We start from the raw sequence: 20,680 nt of genomic DNA, 5'->3' as shown, positions 1-20,680 counted from the left end.
ATTTGTCTGTGGTGTACGCTATCCGGACTCCCTTCTTTATCCTCTCGGAAAGTGCACATAGTTTGGCTTACTCATGCGATGCCCGTGTCTAGTCTTCTCATGGTTTAATCCTTGCCATTTCCCAACAATGACTGTGTGAAGGCTCAACTCTGAATGTGGCTATGAGCTCTCAATCGAAATTCCAGCCTTACTCTCCATGTGCCCTTTTCCAGCTCTGCCCTTGAACTATAGAAAGTGACTTTACCCCACAGTTCTACTGGCACACTCTTTCCCATTCCCCCGACATTCCTCAAGCCTCAGCTCAAAGACCAGTTCTCTTGGGAAGCCATTTCTGACTCCCCAGGTCACTCATGGGGGCTTCCCTAGCACCCCAAAAGAGCCCACCCTCACAAGCATACACTATGGTGCAATGGTTTGTTCCTTTTTTCCTGTAATTGTCTTGTTTTAATTTTTTATTTTCTCATTACACTGACATACACAATATTATATTAGTTTCAAGTATACAACATAGTGATTAGGCATTTATATAACTTATGAAGTGATCACCCTGACATACAGTTATTACAATATTATTGGCTATATTCCCTGTGCTGTACTTTACATGACTATTTTCATAACTGCCAATCTGTACTTTTTAATTCCTTCACCTTTTTCACTTATTCCTCCCACCCCTCCCATCTGGCAACCACCAGTTTATTCCCTGTATCTGTGAATTGGTTTCTGCTTAGTTTGTCCATTTTTTTTTTTTTTTTTGGCTTTAGATTCTACACATAAGTGAAATAATATGGTATTTATCTTTCTCTGTCTGGCTTATTTCACTCAAATAATGCCCTCTAGATCCATCTATGTTGTCACAAATGGCAAGACTTCATTCTTTTTATGTCTGATTAATATTCCATTGCATATAGGTACCATATCTTCTTTATCCAGTTGTCTATTGATGGACACTTAGGTTGCTATCACATCTTGGCTATTGGAAATAAAGCTGCAGTAAACATAGGGGTGCATGTACAGTTTGAAATTAGTATTTTGAATTTCTTCAGATGAATTGCTGGATTCTGTAGTGGTTCTATTTTTAATTTTTTGAGCCACCATACTGTTTTCCATTGGCTACGCCATTCTGCAATTGCACCAACAGTGCCGAGGGTCGCCTTTTCTTCACATCCTCACCAACACTTGGTTTGTTGATTTAGTGATGAAAGCGTTTCTGACAGGTGTGAGGTAAGTATCTCATTGTGGTTTTAATTTGCATTTCCACAACAATTAGTGATGTAGACATTTTTGCATATGTCTATTGGCCATCTTTGTGCCCTCTTGGCAGAAGTGTCTGTTCGGTCCTATCCCTGTTTTGTGAGTGAATTGTTTTGGCTTCTTTTGTTTGTTTCTTTGGGTATTGTTATTTTTTGTTTTGTTTTGTTTTGGTGTTAAGTTGTATGAGTTCCTTATATATTTTAGATAGTAACCACTATCATTGTGAATATTTTCTCCTAGTTTGTGGATTACCTCTCCATTTTGTTCATGGTTTCTTTGCTGTGCAAAAACATTTGTTTGATGTAATCCCATTTTTAATTTTTTTATTTTGTTTACCTTGCCTGAGGAAACATATCTAAAAACTATTACAAAGAGCATTGTCAAAAGGCTTACTGCCTATGTTTTTTTCTAGGAGTTTTATGGTTTTGGGTCTGATATTTAAATCTTTAGTCTAGTTTGCATTTATTCTTGTATATGGTTTAAGGAAGTGATCCTGTTTCATTCTTTCTCATATATCTGTGCAATTTTCCAACACCACTTATTAAGGAGACTATCCCTTGTCATAGATTGACCATATTGGTATTAGTTTGTTTCTGGGCTTTCTGCTCTATTCCATTGATCTTTGTGTCTTTGTCTATTTTTATGCCAATAATATGCTGTTTTGATCACTATAGCCCTATTGTATAGTTTGCTATTATATAGCGTGATACCTCCAACTTTGTTCTTCTTTCTCAAAATTGTTTTAGCTATTCAGATATTTAATTCCCACAAATGTTAGAATTATTTGTTCTAGTTATGTGGAGAATGCCACTGGTATTTTGTTAGGGGTTGCATTGAATCTGTAGATTGTTTTGGGTAGTATGGACATTTTAATGATGTTAATTCTACATATCCATGATCATGGTATATTCTTACATTTATTTGTATCATCTTTAATCTCCTTGGTTAAATTTCTTCCTAGCTATTTTGTTCTTCTTAATGCAATAAGAAGTAGGATTGTTCTTAATATTTCTTTCTGATAATTATTGGTGTATAAAAATACAACCAATTTCCAAATAGTAATTTTTTTTTTCTGCTACTTTACTGAACTCATTTATTAGTTCTAATCATTTTTTTGGGGGACTATTTTGGTTTTTCTATAGTGTTATGTTGTATGCAAATAAAAAATGTTACTTTTTTATTTCCAATTTGGGTGCCTTTTATTTATTTTTCTTGTCTGATTGCTGTTGCTAGGACTTCCAATGCTGTGTTGAATAAAAGTGATAAAAGTGGACATCTGTATGTTGTTCCTGATCTTAAAGAAAAAAAGTTTTCAGCTTTTCACTGTTGAGTATTTTAGCTGTGAGTTTGTCACATATGACCTTTATTATATTGAGGTATAACCCCTCTTTACTGAGAGTTTTTATCATAAATGGATATTTGTTTTTATCAAATGCTTTCTCTCTGACTCTATTGATATGATCATATGATATTTATTATTCACTAGAGGCCCTGTGCACGAAATTCATGCAGGGGTGTGTGTGTCCCTCAGCCCAGCCTGCACCCTCTCCAATCTGGGACCCCTCGAGAAATGTCTGGCTGTCTGTTTAAGCCCAAGCCCGGTATGTTCATCAGGGATATTGACCTATAATTTTTTTTGGTAGTGTCTTTTTCTAGTTTTGGTATCAGGGTAATGCTGGTTTTGTAAAATGAGTTTGAAAGATTTCCCTTTTCTTTAATATTTTTGGAATAGTTTTGGAATAGCTTCCATCTTTAGTTGTAGGAATTATGTTCAAATAGTCTTCAGGTGGTTTCCAATGATGGTTGTTCTGTAATTTAGTTGTAATTTGGACATGATCATGAAAGTAGGTGAGCACAGCAATTATCTTCTGCCATCTTGATGGGAGGTCCTGCAATGGTTTAGTCACTGTAGTTTCCATCAGTCTGGGAACAACTTAAGGCCACTACCATGTATGTAGTCACATACATGGCACTGTGGTATGTGATTAATAAATACATTTAATAAACAGGTGAATAGATTCATAATAGAAATCAGGTTTTATTAAATGTCTGCTCCATGATAGCACCATGCCAGGTACCCTGTGTGTGTGTGTGTGTGTCTGTGGGTGTGTGTATGTTTGAATTGGCCATATTATCTGAATTCTGTAGTTAAGAAAACCAAGGATTAGAGGCTAGGTAAGGTGGCTGTGCTCATTATTCAATGCATAGCTGGAATTTGGACCCAGGTCTATCTATTGCTTATGTTAGCGTATTTACCGAGCTATATTTATATGAAACATCCTTTCCCCTGTCCCCGCCCCCTCTTAGCCATCCAATCTGTACACCTACCCAAGTCAAGCCATCTGATCTGGAAACAGAGGAAACTAGGGTTCCCAACATATTGGACTTGAGTTTTGTCCCTTATTCCCAGGCCTGAAGAGTGTGATCTGCCATAGCTTTCTAACTCTTAAGTCCCTTCAATGCAAGTAGCTCTATTGTGTGCCTGGACTTTCCCTAATAGCTTTCAAGATTCTGGCACAGGCTATCAATAGGCTCTGAGGAGGGGGGCGGGGGGTGTATGTTGGGAGAATGTGAAGACTCAGCTTTGTTTGTACCCCTTGAAGGCAGAGGGTCCAGGGTCCATTAGATGCTCAAAGAAGTCTCTGGACGTGGTGAGCAAACAGGCCTCCTGGGTGTTGCTCTGTTGTCTTCTCCACTCTTCTTGTGCTAGGATTGCTGGGACCACTTTGAGGGCCCGCTACGGCCATCCAGATTCACAGGAGTCCTTCTTGGAAATTCATTTTGAAGTTTTTCTAAATCTCAAATCCCTTCCCCTACGAAATACACTGGACCATTCTGCCTTATCATTCTGGATTCTCTGGTTGCTGTGTGTTGTTGAATCATTTAAATATCAGCAGATGGAGGCTATAGTTATTTTTATGTATACATGTGGTCTTGCATGCAGAAGCGCGGGCCAGAGATCTGGGGACAGGGAGGCATGGGAATCCCTTCCCTGAATGGACTTATAGTGGTTGGCTTCAGTCTCACGGGGCTGCTATGCCTTTGTGGCATCCTGAACATTTTCCCCAGCAGTCTCCTGCAGAGCATTGCACAGTTTATTCATGTTCAGAGCCTGATACCTTATGAATGAATAGTTCTTTATTAAACAGCTAGGACTGGTCTTTTAAAAGAAACATTCTTTTTTTCTTTTAATGGAGCAACAATCAGGCCATTGATGCTGAATTTATGATTCACTTATGTGCGCCATTAATGTGTGAGTTGCTTGATATTTCAAATTGCCTTGAATATTGCTGTTCATGTGTACAGTATTTTTGATGCCTCCATTAACTTTATTGCTACTTTTACAATTACTCTCACTAATGTTACTTCCATTTTGTTAGTAAATGAATACGGAAATTAGAAGTAAAGAGTAAGCACATTAGGGCTTGTTTCTGAGACAAGAGCGGAGGCACTATTTAAAAATAGATATATAATAGCGATTTGGTTGCTTTTCAAAGCTAATTTATTCCCTTTTCCTTAGAAACCTGTCTGAGGATCAAACTGTCCTCTGTGTTTCACGAACAGAAGGGAACACCCACTCTTCTGGTTAGACCGTGTCTCTAAATGTTCTGGTTCCGTGAGTTTGGGGAATGTACTTTGTGATGATGGTGGGACCTGACTTTCATTGAATGCCTATATAGGGGCAGACACTGGCTGTTCTCTTCACATGTAATAACCTGTACATTCTATACAACCACCCCATGAGGTAGTCGCTACCATGGTTCCCATTCTATAGATGAAGAACGTTTTAGGTTCAGTGGCTGGATCAGGGCTCACAGTTAATGAATTGTAGTGCAGATTTGAATTCAGTTGGGTCTGACCCCAGGACTTGCATTTATAGCTTCATTTCCCTTCCTTCTCTTTGTTGCCTCTTATGGTTAAGATGTTCTAGAGACTAGTGACTAGTGCCAATATTTTGTGTTTAAGGAACTGAAATCTTAGTTTTTGGCTTGAGAATTTTCCTAGCTAATGAGCAAAAGAATGTGGTATACAAGTAAAGGCAAGTTGTAATATCTCTAGAGGCAAGATTTCTGATTAAGGGACATGTTTTAGGGTAACCAACAGATGATCAGAATCATAATACAGAAACACCAGAGAAAAGATCGTAGTGTTTATTTTTGTTTCTTAGTACCATTCCTCTGGGAAATACTATGGACCTAAGATCTAGATTAAAAGGAAACAAACAAAAACCCCGTCAATCAATGTAAAAATTCCTTACAGACCAGCCTTTGCCGAAACCAACCAATTAGTCATCCCATAAAAATATGAAGTCAGGCAAAACTGTTCAAATTCTGCCTTTCCAATGCTAATGGTGATGGAAGGCATGGGAAAGAGGGTGTGATTGGGACATAACACAAAATCAGAACTGAACAAGATCTTAGCAATTTCCAACCCAGTCTCCAAGAAATCTGAGTATTTGACAATCCATTACTTTTTTAGGTGTTTTGATAAGAAAATTCTTACCACAAAAAATCACATCTTAGGGCTAACTTCAGAAAAGAGGGACTTATCCTAAAATGCTGGTTTCTATTAAATTGACAAAATAATTATTCAGATTAAAATAAGAAACCCAACACTAGGACTAGAAGAAGACATTGTTTCCTCAGAAGGAATGAGACAGTAAGTTCTTCTCAGAATAGAGAATCAAAGGAACCAATGGGCCCATACCTTTTATGAAGGAAGCTATTATGGTTAAATGAGGACTGATAAGAGGCAGAAGGAAAGAATGGACAGTATCTCCTGGAAGAGTCTTGGGAAGTCCATTCCTTCCTAAACTTGGTAGCGAGGCTGGTGCACCATATACCTTCTTGTCCTCAAGCGAGGAGGCTGGGATGGTTCTAGTTATGAAGCCCATGATCCATAAAGAGGTCCTGTGCCTACTTTAAACTCCACACCCAGAGATAATATTTTTCTGATCTGAAAATATGCTCAACTTTTTCAAGGAACAAGTTTGTCTGGAGCCTTTAGTCCCAGCTCGCGCACCCCCCCCCCCACCCCCCCGCCTTTTCCTTCAAAGCAAGGACACTTTCAATTAAAGAAATCTTTCAGGGCTGGGATGTCCTTCAAACTTGGAGAAACTCGGGAATTCTTCAGAACTGGCTGGGCTAAGCAGATGTCAACCCCTCACACTGCAGAGCCTGCTGCCCGCTTCCCCCTTGTCCTGGCTCACCTTTTGTAGGGAGCAAGCAAACCGAGTGAGTGAGGGCATCAGGTCAATTAATTCTTTACAACAAGGTTTTATTTATTCTTTTCTTTGACCCCCTCCCAAAATAACATTCGAGTTGTTCATCTTTCTTTTATTTTTAATGGTTTTCCTTTTGGATCCAAACGAGCATTTATATTACAGAATATCCATCTGGTCAACATGCAGTGCTGAGCTCTGGCTGTGGGAGAGATGCACCGATTCTCTGGGTGGGCCGCACTGGCTGTTCACACGCTTACACAGAGCGCCAGGCTGGCGGCCCCCAGGAAGTGTCTCATGCACCTTGACTCATACGTTTTGCGGTGCAGGTGGCAGCGTTTTAACAGCCTGAGGAAGTGCACCCCGTTCCCCTCGATTCCATGTTACATGCTCATCCTTTACGAGCAAACCAAGGAGGGAAGGGCCTGACCATCCTGTCATCCACCTCCCTGCAAGGTTGTCCTTTGAGGCTATACCGGCGCGCCCTGCAGAGTTAGAAATCTATTTTTTATAAAACTCATCCCATGTCCCACTCACTGCTCCTCTCTTTCCCCGTGGTGCTCACACCACCAGGAAGATCAATGGCATCTCTCCGCTATTGGCACTACCATATTGAAGAGTTACTAAAGTCATAGAGATTGTCTTTGGGCTGCCTTAAAGCAAAAATCTCTTTTCTCTCCACCTCCCAGATCTGGAATCCCTTTCAGGGATCTATTAAGCCTCTGCGGCCTTTAAATCCACTACCCTAGGTGAGTTTAACAGAAAGAACCCTTCTGAATCCAGGATCATGCTAACCAGTTGACTGTGACCTAATAAAACTGAGGATCCCAGGTAATCCCCCTTCCCTTCCCACATTTTGCTCTTCTGGGGACTAGCTGCTATTTTCCAGCCCAACCTGGTCTTTGTTCTACAGCTTCTCTTCCTAGCCTCCACCCCAGTTGTCCCAGCTATGACACGCCACACACATTTAGTGTGATTTTTCTCCTCCATTTGTTTTTCTGGGCAAGTTCCAAACGTTGGGCTCTGTTTGCGTGCAGTTGGCCTGCTCTCTAATGTCCTGCAAAGCATTGCACAATTTATCCACGTTCAGAGCTGATACCTTATGAATGAATAGTTCTTTATTAACCACCTAGGAATGGTCTTTTCAGAGGGAGGTTCCTCTGCAATTGCAGCACTTAGGGTGGCTTTGTATAAATTTTGGCTTGGTCACAAAACTGCAGGATAGAAAAACACTAATTGACGTTTGGCCTGTGGGCTGAGTAGATATCCCCATTGGCAGCCACTAAAATTCAATACCTATGTTTTTACTAAATCAGCTGGAGGCTGCTTAATGTTATGCAACTCCATATCAAATGTAACAAAGAGCAGGACTACTGTATGCTTCAATTGGCAGTTAGATTTCATTGTTTAGATTACATTGTTTAGCCCTCGTTTCATGTCACCTTGATTTTTAAAAATTGGTTAACGGCACTTTGAAATTTTCGAGTGTTTTTTCTGCTCATCCCTTGAGAAGGATTCCAACAGACTAGTAGTAACTGAGGGGCAGTTTCCATGTAATACAGCCCATCTTTGTAAGACATCAGAGGACCGGAAAGAAAAGCGAGTTGCTCAATAAGGTCAGATTCAGACTCGGCAGTTTTGTCTGCGTTAGGCCCCCCTCCGAGTGCACCGAGGTGGAAGTGGCACTGCCTGGTAAACATTCTGAGATCTGGCTCCAGGGGAGAGAGCAATCCATCCCTGTCTCTGACAAGCTGGCAGAATGAGGGAGAGAGAGGCCTATTCGAATTTCCACCGTTGAGTAGATCTTGGTGAAGAGCCTTAGTCTTAGCTCGTGGCTGTTTGATTTAAGATCAGCTTACGTGTCCACAAAGAGAAGATGGTGGGAAGCTCTGAGCAGGAAAACTCAGCTTTTTTCCTGGACTCAGGAAGAAAAAGTCTGGATTGTTGTTCTGGTTAGAAAGCTAAGAAAGAAAGAAAAAGGAAAAAGAGGGGAAATGGGTTGAATGCAGAATTAAAGCAAATCCTGGATGTGGGTTCTATTAACCATGAAGGTTCTTTAAAAAATTAAATGTTCATAGCAATGCCAAGAATTTTACAGGCTTTTTTTCAAGTTGGTTTCAAGTTGAGACTAAGAGCTTTACCTGATGAGTTATTAACGTAAAAATACTCTACACACCCACGAGCTAGCCACAAGTTAGGAAAATTTCACGTTTCCTAACATGAAAAAGAAAGTAGAGATGGAATACCCTTGCTGGAGGCACGAGTGCCTATAGATAGAAGGTTAGACTATAATTTTTTTTTTTGACTCCCAATAATTTTCACTTACCCAGTTTCTACATTGCTTTTAAATGGTTTGATCTTTTCATAAAGACATAAACTTTGTATTTATTAGTTAAAGATGTCCTGAAAAATTCTATATTCATTCTATTATTTCCTTGGAAGTTTTCATTAATCTGGATTATATTTTAAGTCCATAGAAGGAGACAGACAGAGCTAGGGATAGAGAAACAGGGAAAAAAGGAGCAAGACAAAATGAAAGCCTGAGAGAGAAGGTGGAGCTGGTGCTGTATAGCCTGGGATTTTCACTCAGTAGGTACATCATTCAACTGGACAAGAATTAATTCCTAGGAACACGACAGAGCACACATTTATCCTTCTTTGTCCTTCTAGAGCAGATCTATTACAAAAACCCAAATAAAAATAAACATAGATCCCCTCCCTCTTTTTTTACCTGATCTACTCAATGCCCAGAAATAAGAATTCAAACCTCAAAAACGTATTTACATAGTAGCATGGCTTATTATAAAATCTCTTTTTGCATTTTGAAGGTCAAAATACTAGCCACCCTATTATTAGCAGGGGGCCGAGAGCAGAAGGAAGCAAAGACTACAAAAATAGAAGGGGCAGCTTGGGGCACCAGCCTCACCTGCAGTGCGTCTAGACTCTGCTGTGAGTCCTGCTCTCACTTCTCAGCTGGCTTGAGTTCTGTGTGAGAAGCTTCCCAGGCCCTTTGGGTAGTTGGGACCACCTGTGAAACTGTCATCTTTGGCTTCGAGTGGTCTCTCTGGGATGCAGAAGCCACAGAGGGTCGGAGCAGAAAGGATTCAAGGAAGAAAAAGGTGGTTGGTTCTGTCCCTGGGCTTGTGTCCCCTCTAGTGGTACGTCCATATTCTATGACAGGGTGAGAAGCAGCTTGTGACTGCAGCCAGCAGGGGAGCCTCTGGCTGCTGCTCCCCTGGGTTAGGCCTCACTGCACTAGGCCGTTTAGAGAGGAATGATCAAGAATCGCAGAGGCTAATACAGGCAGTGCTTGTGAACGTGGGATCTCCTCGTGGATCGGTTAGGCCCTAACTGCCGAGTTCATGTCATTTGGCTTTTGTTGAGAGTCTCAGTGTGGATATATAGTTATCTGACCTAGACCTGATTCTTTATGGGGCTTTTGACTGGAGTTAAACTGTGATGCCCCGACTGGCCACTTGCAAGGGGCCCACTTTTGCCATCTTTTCTGCATTGTAATGTCCCCAGTGTCCTAGAATCCAGGAGGTAAGGACACTCAGGATGGGTGTGAAGTAAGAGAGAGAGTCTACCCCAAGACATGGCAGTGCCTCTCCTCACCACCATTCTTTATGCCAGGCCTTTGAGGATCTCAAAACACAGCACATGTAAAGCTGATAAAAATAGCAAAGTTCCTTAACCTTCAAGTCTTACAGAATCCCTGCAAGGTAGGTGAACTATCTGCTCCCCTGCCTTTTTTTCTTTTAATACAACCTTATAATATTCACATCTAATATATTATAGGTAGGCTGAGAAATGGAAGCATCTCTCCACTTATCCCTGGCTCGACCCACTAAAGAAATACTCTGTCCAAAAACAAGACATCCAGAGCAGGCTTTAGAAATAGAATGTAATGAAAAATTGAGAATGTTCTTTAAAAAACCAAATTATCAAATTTTGTTCCATTATGCCCAGAGAGACCCAATTTCCCTGCAGAGGGCTTTCACTGTGCCTGTGGACAGTTCACACACATTCCCCACTCCTCCGAACAGCCAAGCACCTTACACTGTTTCCAATCACCTGGTGAGTTCCCACCTGCATTTCATGAGAACGAAGGATTGTCCAGCAGCAGTGAGGACAGCAGAGGCAGGTCAGCGAATAAGCTTGGATTGAGCAGATTGAGCCCTCTTAGGAGCTGAGCCAGTGTTAACATGCAGCAAAACAAGGCTGGGACGGAGAACAGAGGGTACTTAGTTTACCACACTTCGAGGGTGGGAGTCAGGAAGGGAGATGCTGGTAGATTTATAAAATGAGGGTCTTTTTTGTTTGTGTGTGACCTCAGAGTCAAGGGAGGGCGAAATTCAGAACATTTGGAGTTCAGCTTCAGAGAAACGTTCTCAGTGATCTCAGAACCCCACAAGGACATTGAGTAGGGAAGCCCAGAATAGAAATGGATTCTTCAGCTAGAAGGATGGACAGGCCACCACCCCTTTATGGCACAGTAAATGTTTCCGATCTTGTTTAAGAGTAAACCTGGATCTGGCATCTAGAGTTCATCCCCTTGTCTGAAGGCCTGCTGGGAGTCTGGGACACACATCCCTCCTCTCTCTCATTCCCTCTCTCGTTTTGAGGAGATGCTAAGAACTAATGTCACAATGGAAACTGGGACATACAGCTGAAGATTCTCTTGATAACAGTGCTCAGTGTTATCACGTTGTGTTATCTCCAACAGCAGAGCTCATCCTCTATTGCTTGCAATTCCTCAAAATGCTGCCATAATTTTTAATTTGAATACAAGCATGGGTATTAAAGGGGCCTTTTCCCAGGAAAGCGAAAAGGCAGAATCTGGGACCCTGACATATCCTGGCCAATTATTTGAGGGATGGTTGGAGTATGTGTTCTTTTAGAGGTGGAAGGAAACTTTTATAAGACGATTATGATCATGAGTTCGTGACTTAGCAGAAAATTCTGATTTTCTGGTATGAATAGAAGGGCAGATGGAGGCTAGGGAATAAGAAACCTGATTTCTTGGTCAGGGAAGTTGAATAGAAGTGATCCTAAGTTCACTGGAACTGGAAAAATCCAGGTGGTTGGTCAGGGGCTGTACCTGCGGTCCTTTCTGCCACTTTATTCAGGACTCACATGCCGGGGTGCAGTTAAGGTGCCGGGAGGCTTCCTGGCCCAGGAAATTTAGTGTTTGTGATGCAATTGCAGGCAGGTTCCATTCCCAGCATCTGCTCTGCCCACCCGCTTCCCCTACTGCTAAAACAGCTCAAGGTATCACTTCCATTCTCCTTTGCCAAACAATGCAATGGACTCGTTGGCTCAGAGTGGTTGTTCTGGTGTAGGCTTGGCCCGTGGAAAAGCTGCATTTCCGAGGCGGAAGAAAGCCGTGTTGTGCACACACAGCCGCCCCTAGCAGCACTTTGGCATGAAATGACGCTGAGCAGACGAAACCTTTCAAATAACAAGGCGCAGCATTAGCGTCTGACGTAACCATCATGCCTGTACAGTCCCGTTTGCACCCCCAACTCCTCCTGGGCTCACAGGCCGAGGGGGAGAGTGTCTGAGCTGGGCGGGCCTTTTGCTCTGCCTCATTGGTCTCCCACCCTGGGGTTACTTTGGTTTGGGGGCAGACGGTGGGTCACGAGGCTCCATTAATATCTAGATGAGAAGGCAGGGGCCCGATAAATGAATCTGTAGCCACAGGGTGGCATTTGGCGTCTCACAGCTGACGTGGCAATGCCTTCCTTCTATTTCAACTACAAAAAGGGAGGAAACAGAGGCTCCTTCTCAGAAAAATAAGTCACTGGCTGCTCCGACCCAAGAGGCGAATCTGGGCTAGAGGAGGAGAGGGGTGCTCACCTACTGGATCTTGGTCCAGGGGCCTGCGCCTTCCTCTGGAGGGTTCTGAGAAGCAGGCTCCCTCTGCTCCTGGCTGAGAAAGGAGGGCCCTGCCTGCACCCCTCTGCAGGGGACCCCCCACCCACTGTCAGGGTGCTGGGGGACCGTGGAGGGCCTGAAGGGGGCTGCATTTCCGCTGGACCAAGACAGTGATGTGTTCCGTCAAATGGACAATTACACAGATTCGCTAAGTAAGGGCCCTATTTGCCTCAATGCTTCTGCCTTTTGGGGGTTAGGAAGGAGAGCCTGAGGCTGTCTTCCGATCAGCTCTACTCTGGGAGTGGGTACGGCACAATCCTGGCCCAGAGCACTAGGCAGGGCCCCGGTCTGTCACACTGGGTGACGAGGCCCCTTAGAGTTTGTCTCCCTAGGAGGTGCACCCAGGTCTCAGCTGAGGTATATTAACTGATCACCTTGAAGTACCGACACACGGGCCCTCCACCACGAGGCGGAGCAGGAGATCCCGGTAAACTCTTACCGACGCTTCTGTTTCAATGTGCTAGCCCAGCGGTCGGCAAACTCTTTAGTCCACAGAGCCAAATAGCAACAGTACAACGATTAAAATTTCTTTTGAGAGCCACATTTTTTTAAACTTAAACTTCTTCTAACGCCACTTCTTCAAAATAGACTCGCCCAGGCCATGGTATTTTTGTGGAAGAGTCATCCTCAAGGGGCCAAAGAGACGCATGTGGCTCGTGAGCCGGGGTTTGCTGACCACTGTTAGCTGTTCCCACCTCTATAGCAGTCCCCACTAGGCGTGCTGTCTCCTCGGGGGAGTGGCAGGGAAGGCGGGGCCCGGAGGCCCGCTGCCATCAGCCAGGATGAGCCGGTCCCCCACAGCCCTGTCCCCCACTTGGAATTACTTCTGGTTGGAAAACAGACACTGTCGTGAGGCCCTTGGTGCTCCTGCCACACGGCCCTGCCCTCAGGGCTCCCTCTGACCAGCCTAAGGCCAGACCCCACTCTCATCAGCTGGGGCTCTGGCCACACCACCCTTAACCAGCGTCTCAGGCTCTGTGGACCCTAGGGGACCGCCTTAGCCTCTCTTAGCACTCGAGCACCTACTGTGCGTGACAGGCCTGCCCCCTCCAACCCCCCAGCACCGCTGCTCTGACTGCTCCTCCGCTTGGGCAGCTGGGCTATGGCTTTTCTCGTCCAGACCAGCCCTGGCTGCTGCCGCCACAGCACCCCGACTCCTCCATGCCACCCCTCCCTCCCTGCCCACCCCTGGCATCGACGCTCCTGAACTTAGTCTGTGCTTCTTTGGGGAAGCAAGCCCCAGGGTGACGCGTGAGATGCAGCGGCCCCAGCGGATGGTGCTGGTGGGGAGCTGGTGAGGGAGGGCGGAGATTCCCCTCCTGGGTCTCCGCACACCCCGCCCCGCGTCCCCCGTTATGACCAGAGAGGCTCCCAGGTGTCGCAGGGCAATGGACACCGACACAGGCCAGCTCACTTCCTCCACGGCTTTTAGCGAAGTGGGAAGGGGCGGCGGAAGCAGAGCGATCCCGGTGTCCCCTCTCCGTCTGGGAGCAACCCTCCGTGTCCTCTTGTCTTCTTTCCCCAGCAAAGAGGCTGAACTATGGCAGTGCCCATCTTGCAAAGGGAAGGAAAGCAATTGGGTGGGTTTGACTGGTTGCCGCCGGTCCTTTCCTCCTTCTCTGATAAGGTCCTTCCCTCCTCCTCCCCCCCGGGCCGCACCGGCTTCCCAATTCGGTCTGGGTTTTCTCCGTGTGAGAGAAGAGCATGCATCGGAGGGGGAGCAGCCTCTAGCACTTGTCGTCTTCTTCCGTGTCACTCAGGAGGTCGCTGACCCCTCCACACATCATGCCCGGCCCCGGGCCCCCACGCCTCCGCCGCCGATAGTGCCCGTTGGGCATCTGCCAGCTGTGCCGCAGGGGCGGGGCAGAGCCGATGGTGTTGGCGCGGCCCAGGCTGGTGGCCACGGCCGCCTCGAAGGTGAGCGTCTCCTCCTCGCCGCAGTCCGAGGCGTGCGCGTCTTCGTGCAGGGCCAGGTAGGGCTCGGAGATGTAGCGCTGCGGGGACGGGTGGCCCTGCGGGGGCCTGGAAGACTCGGGCAGGCCGGCGTCATTGCTCTCCAGCGCCTGGGAGGCCAGCGGGGAGCCGCCCTCGCTTCCATCCGCCGGCGGGGAGATGCTGCCCGTGTGTCGGATCAGGGAGCTGTAGGACAGAAGGGGCCGAGGCTTCGGAGGGACGGGCGGGAGCTGCCGACGACTTCGTCTTGGGGTGCTGGTGTCAGAGATGGAGGGGATGGAGCTCTCACTCAGGGAACCTGTGCCCTGTACGGAGGAGAGAGACATGGCAGGTGAGACTGGGCTTGGCGTGCTCCCTGCTTGGCACCCAGTTACGGTCCCTAACCATCCTCCAGGAAGCCCTGGAGAAGGGGTCCAGGCTGGAGTCACATCCACGCAGGGATGCAGGGACGACAGGAGTTTGAGACATCAGTACCATTCAGACGGGGGCATGTCAACTTGTAATGCAGGCTGGGTTCGGTTATCTGGGAGTCTTGTTCAACTACAGATCCAGGCCCAGAAGACCTGGGGGAGCCTGGGACTGTGCACGTTGAACGGGGTGCCAGGCGCTGCTGTCCACGGCCCACGCACTCTGAGTGTGTGGAGCTCTATGTAGAGGGGTGGGCAAAGCCAAAGTAGGTTTTCAGGTGTGAGAACACGAAACTGTTTAATTTTCCATACAAACAATTGTAAATCTACTTTGCACGCCCCCCCACCCCCCTGTAACAAGTGGCCCATTGACAGGCAGACCTGGAAGTGTGGAGAAGGAGCGCAAATGCTTGGGGGTTGCTCATCTGGGAAGGGCATGCCTCCCTGTCCTCACTAGCTCCCTGAGATTATGCCAGCTTCTACACCAAGCATGTCAAACTAGTGGTCGGCAGGCCACGTGCCTTGTTTATTTATACCCTCATCTCTGGTTCAGGCCTTACTCGACCTGCTCAGGTGTTCCCCAGAGTCCCTGGGCTCAGGCGTTGGTAAATGGACCTGCAGGACAGTTTTTCAAGATGTGTGACCTCTGAGCCACCGGCTCCAGATCTCCTGGAGAAGGGTCCCTCCCAGTGCAGAATTCCAGACGGCGGGCCTCACTACTGAAACGGCATCCTCAAGGTGCCGGGCATGTGCCGTTTAACAAGCCACAGGGGTTCTCTTCTGCAGAAAAAACTTGAAAGCCACAGCTCTGGAAGCCACTTCCCCTGGTCTAGCTGACTGTCCCTCTGCTGTGTGGCTGACCTCCCATCTGGGCTCTGAGAACCTCGGGGAGAAGTGGAGCGGGAGAGAGGGGTGGCCATGAGGGGGAAAGCAGGCCAGAGAATGGCCTCTGGTAGTTACTTCTTAAGCATAGGCGGATGTTTCTACAACAGGCCGGAAGGAGGCTGATAGCCAGGGAAATGAACTTGAATCACTGTTCCAATGCATACCAAGGCTCATGTGACTGATCCGTGAACATTTTCTGGCTAACAGACCATCCTTCTCCCCTAAATCTGGCTGAGACATTTGTGAACTTATTTGTTGTGACTCTGTGCCTCAAGATTCCGAGGGCTGGAGTGGAATGACCCCTAGACACCCTTGTCTATTTTGGGGGACGGTCTGCTTTGCTGTGAATTCATCAGAGCACACAGCATCAAGTACACGTCAGACCTAGGTCTGTGTGGGTGCTGAGAGGCCCCCTTTTGCACCTAACGTTAACAACCACTCTTCCTGGTCTTTCTGCTCAGGCTCAGCTTCCTCTCCATGCTCACCTGTCTGTTGGGCGTCTGTGACCTGCCCTCACTGGGCGACCTGGACTGACGACGCTCTGGGGACTCCCAGTCGGCCTGGGCCCCTCGCTCCTCTGAGTTGCAGCGGGAGACATCGGGGGAGAGAAGATGCTTTCGCTCTTTCGATCGTCCCCGCTCTCTGCCCCCGGAGCGGTGGGTGTCAGACTTGTGGCCTGGGAGAGAGGACAAAAGCAACTGATCACAGCTCAGCCCACAGTGACCACTGAAAAGGAAGAGAAGAGAAAGGCCCGAGAATCACCCTTGGGCGACCAGGTGAGTGTGCAAGTTGCCACCAGAAGCCATGCATGTCCAAGGATGTAATCATTTCTCTCCTGCTGCTCTTTCTGCTCCAACACAGTTTAGAATCATTGCCAACAAGAGGGCCCAGCAATCCCCTATGTCCTGAACATGGGTGTAACTTTAGGGGGTGAAGATGGCAGCAGCAGAAGGAAATGAAGAAGTTGCTAGGAACTAACTACTCTGGCATTACGTCAGCTGTGACACTGAGAACCCTTGGACATCAGTTCGAGTCTCAAGTTTGCCACTTACTGGCCCCATGATACAGGGAAGTCACTGCTTTTGTAATCGCCATTCATCTAGCAAAATAAAAAAGCTCCAATAAGCAAAGCCATGCCAAGGAGCACTCTCTGGGTTGAAGAGGACTGGGTGGTTAAAGCCCAGCCCATTAGGGGTCTCTCATACATTCCCAAGAAACCCCAAGCATTCTGCAGACCCGCTGAGAACCTCGATTCTAATGATGTCAATAGCCATGGTCTGCAAGGAAGACCCTCCTGGGCCTGTTTCAGGGTGTGCGTCAGATATGGGACCCCTTTAGTAAGGAGCATTCTTCCTTAACCCTTCCGGAATTCTCTTCCAGAGATCTCCAGGCAGAGCCCGGAAGGCGAACAGGGCAGACCTCCTTACCCGAGTCTGAGTTCAGGCGGTGGGCCGACAGCCGGAGGGAGGAGTGGTAACTCCGGCGCCGGGACTTGTAGGTGTTCTCACTGCTTCGCTCCATGGAGAATTCCTCCAGCCACGAGGAGTTGGAACGCTTGTCCCGGATAGTAGAAAACGAACGTCGCATGGAGCCGGGGTCTGTTACTACCTGGAAACATGAGCCCCCAGAGGAACACAAGGTATGGATTAATCGCTGAACCGGTCTCAAAGAAAGAAGTGGGACTGAGGTGGCTGAAGATAGCAAACTATAACCACCCCTGAATCCCTCTTGCTTAGACCTTAGCTGGAGGAGGCTGTGGCGGAAAGTGTCTTTATGTTAGGTCTTTACATCACTGGCCCTTGAGCAGGAGAGTAAGTAGCTGAGCCGTACTGTGCAAGCTTCCCATAAAGCCCCCTCCCCCAGGGCCTCAGCCAGGACCTGCAGTGAACCTTGAGCACTGCAATATGTGAGGGCAATTGTCGAAACGTTTGTGCCATGAAAGAAGCATGGCCTGGGCTTTGGCATTCACCAGAGAAGGCCTGTCCCACAGCACCAGGACGTAGGAGACCTTGTCATGGAGCAGCTACTAGGAACGTGTTGCTCTCCATCCCACCTCCCACCTTAAACTCGGCCATTTTGATTTGCTACAGCTGCTAAAAACAGATCCACGTAAACTTCTTGTCTCTGTCAAAACTTAATGTAAGACAGACAGACAGAAAAAAGCCAGGAAGCCAGGAAAACAGACAAAGAAATGAGGCATGGCCTGTACTGGTTAGGACAGACAGTCCCGACACAGAGCTGTGTATGTTTAAGGAACTGCCTACGTGCTTGAAGAGCCAGGAAAGGAAAAAGGAAGGAGAAGTACACAGCAGAAATCCTGGGAAGCCTTTCTTGCATGGCTGGTTGAGTCTGGAGGCTGTTGTGCTCATCTGGAGGGGATTTTGCTATAGAGGCTGTTGTGCTTAGGGCTCCAGGGAAAGCACATGTGGAGGAGCAGGTTGTGGAGAGAAGGCCCGTGAGCCAGGTTTTGCTCACAGGGAAGGTGTGGGGGCAAGTCTAAGGCTCACCTGAAAATAGCAGAAGTTTTTTTCCATAACCCACCAATTCAATACAGCCCAGGATGCCACTGCATACGGGAGGTAGTTGCTTTTTACCTGGGGATCCACAGTCAGGCGTGGCATAGAGGATGCCCTCCCCGATCCCGCATGCTCCTGGGTGTCCGGAGGAAGGTAGATGCCATGGTTAGAGGGCTGCACGCTTTTTAATTCACTAAACTCTGGCTCCTGGAAATAAACACAGCCAAGCTTGTGGGACTTGGTTCCATCTCATTGCTTCTCATTTCCAGTGGCTGATCCTGCCTCCTCCACACCAAGAATGGCTTTTGGAAGAGGGACTGGCATCTTTAGGTCTGTTTTGTGTGTGTGTATATGTGCAGATATGTGGTATACCAGATGTCTCAAACAGTAAAGATCACTGAGCAACACCTCAGATTTTATAGCTTACAATACTTTTTAGATATGTGAAGTTTACTTTTTGAGAGTTGGTACTGCTGGGTTTATTCTTTTAACCTAAGAAGCTATTTGTCAATGATACAGAAACCAGGATTCTAAAGAAAATCAAAAATATCTGATGTCAAATTATTTTCTCAAACTTTAAGACACATGATTTATTAGCAAGGAGTTTTCTTATGATTGGAATCATCTAAAAAAAAAAAATTCGGTGGGTGGACATCTGTCAGGGATGCTCTAGACTGGTACAGTATAATAGAAATACAACGCAGACCAATTATGTAATTTCAAATTTCCTAGTAACTACATTAAAAAACATAAAAATTAATATACTTATGTAACCCAATATATCCACATATTCTCATGCCAATATATAACCAATGTAAAAAATACAGACATTTGACCCTTGGTTGGGTATCAAAGTCTTTGACATTGGTTTGCATTTTCCACTTGGAGCACATCTTAGGCCCTCCATCGTCACATGTGGGCAATGGCTATTGTACTGGGCTGTGCCACTCTAGAGCAGTAGGAGGTTGGAGTGACTATCTTTAAAGTTCTGTCCAATGCTGTTATTTTCCTGGTCAAAGAATGCCAAAAAATCACACAAAAAACAGTGGTCAGTTTTTTGTTTATTTGTTTTTTGGCAAGTGCACCTGCTCTAAAGAGCTGGCTAGTGTCACTTCAGAGTGGAGTTGCCTCAGAAATTTTACTTGCCTCACCAAAGCGACCTAGGAATATCTCAGACATCTGGACATGATACCAGAAAAAAGCTATTTTTGGAAATGACACTGTGAAAACGCTGGCGTCTGAATAGGGCGCTGTTGAAAATCAGCCTTTATGACCACTGGCTGGGCGGTGTCTGTGGGAGGACTGCACCCCAGCACCTGTGATGTGTGCATTTGAGGAAGTCAGTGTATGCAGGACATGCTTTGTATAGTACACAAGTCTGATTCGAAACACATGTGGTAACAACACTGCAGTCTACGAGTGTCAGAGGTGGTGCAACAGGCACACACACACATACACACGTCATGGCCATGCCTCAGCACGTAGAGCAGGGCCCCCGAGGGATGGGCAGGAGTACACAGTGGTGAGTGTGGAGCACAGGCTGACACCTGAATCACAGACACCGGTACTGACAATGAGATGGACACATATCCAAAAGTCCTGGCACTATGGCTCAGCCCTGGGGAACCCGCAGAAATAAAGAAATCTCCCTGTGAAAGGAAAGGACACATTATTGAGATTTTTTTTCCCACCAGACACATCACCAGGCAAGCCTTAAAATGCTGAGAGGCCCTTTTAAGGATCAAGCTATCAGTACCAATTAGTCCCTGGGCCTCGGTGTTAATTTCCTCAGAGAATTCCTCCCAGGCTTCCCACCCACCTTGCCAAGAATACCCTCAGGCACTCACAATCTGGCATCCCAGTGTGTGGTCCAGCTGTCTCCCCTACCTAACCATGTCCACTCCCTGGACTCAGAAACCACAGGCGAAGAATCACCCATTTGTCTGAGCTACTGAATGTTCTGCTCCCTCAGACATGCAGGTCCCTCTCCACCCACACCATCCCCTCAGGATAGCTCAGGGGTACACAGGAGCAGTCGGGGAGGGGTTGGGAGAGAAAAACACAGATGGATTATAATCAAAGTAACATTGATCTCGGTACAGGCTGTCTACCTGGACTTTTGCAAATCTTGGGTTTTGTCTTTTCCTCTCCAGGCAATAAACACTTGAGCTTTAATTCTAAACTCGGGCGGGAATTTGATGGCTGCTGAGCTAAGAAGAATGGTAAGTCAAGTCTGTTATCTTTGGGAATCGCAGTTTAGGGTTTGCTAATATTAAAGTTTAACCTATCTCTCTTCTTCCAAGCTTAGATTGGACTCAGTAGGTTTCTCGAGAATTTCACCATTTATGCTAATGAAAAACTTTGGATTCAGGAAAGAGATTTCAGGGACCCTGTAGGATGTGTTTGACCCTCTAGAACAGTGGTTGGCAAACTCAGTCAACAGAGCCAAATATCAACAGTACAACGATTGAAATTTCTTTTGAGAGCTACATTTTTTTTAAACTTTAACT

General features: G+C 46.3%; 1 protein-coding gene across 1 annotated transcript in view; it reads right to left on the bottom strand.

Moving 5' to 3' along the window:
• Positions 1–13,602: 13,602 nt before the first annotated feature.
• CACNA1E (calcium voltage-gated channel subunit alpha1 E) overlaps positions 13,603–20,680 on the bottom strand; it is a 370,106-nt gene continuing 363,028 nt past the window's right edge. The window contains exons 47-50 of the mRNA XM_084866127.1: positions 18,249–18,377; positions 17,082–17,262; positions 16,140–16,330; positions 13,603–14,667 (exon numbers count right to left, since the gene is read on the bottom strand). Coding sequence (XP_084722253.1) covers positions 14,137–14,667; positions 16,140–16,330; positions 17,082–17,262; positions 18,249–18,377 — 1,032 coding nt within the window. The 3' untranslated portion in view covers positions 13,603–14,136. The remainder of the gene's footprint in view (positions 14,668–16,139; positions 16,331–17,081; positions 17,263–18,248; positions 18,378–20,680) is intronic.

This window comes from Pipistrellus hanaki (assembly GCF_964339955.1).
Source record: "Pipistrellus hanaki genome assembly, chromosome: 18".
Lineage (NCBI taxonomy): Eukaryota > Metazoa > Chordata > Mammalia > Chiroptera > Vespertilionidae > Pipistrellus > Pipistrellus hanaki.
The sequence above is the reverse complement of the archived record's forward strand: the minus strand, read 5'-3'. Positions and strand labels throughout refer to the sequence as shown.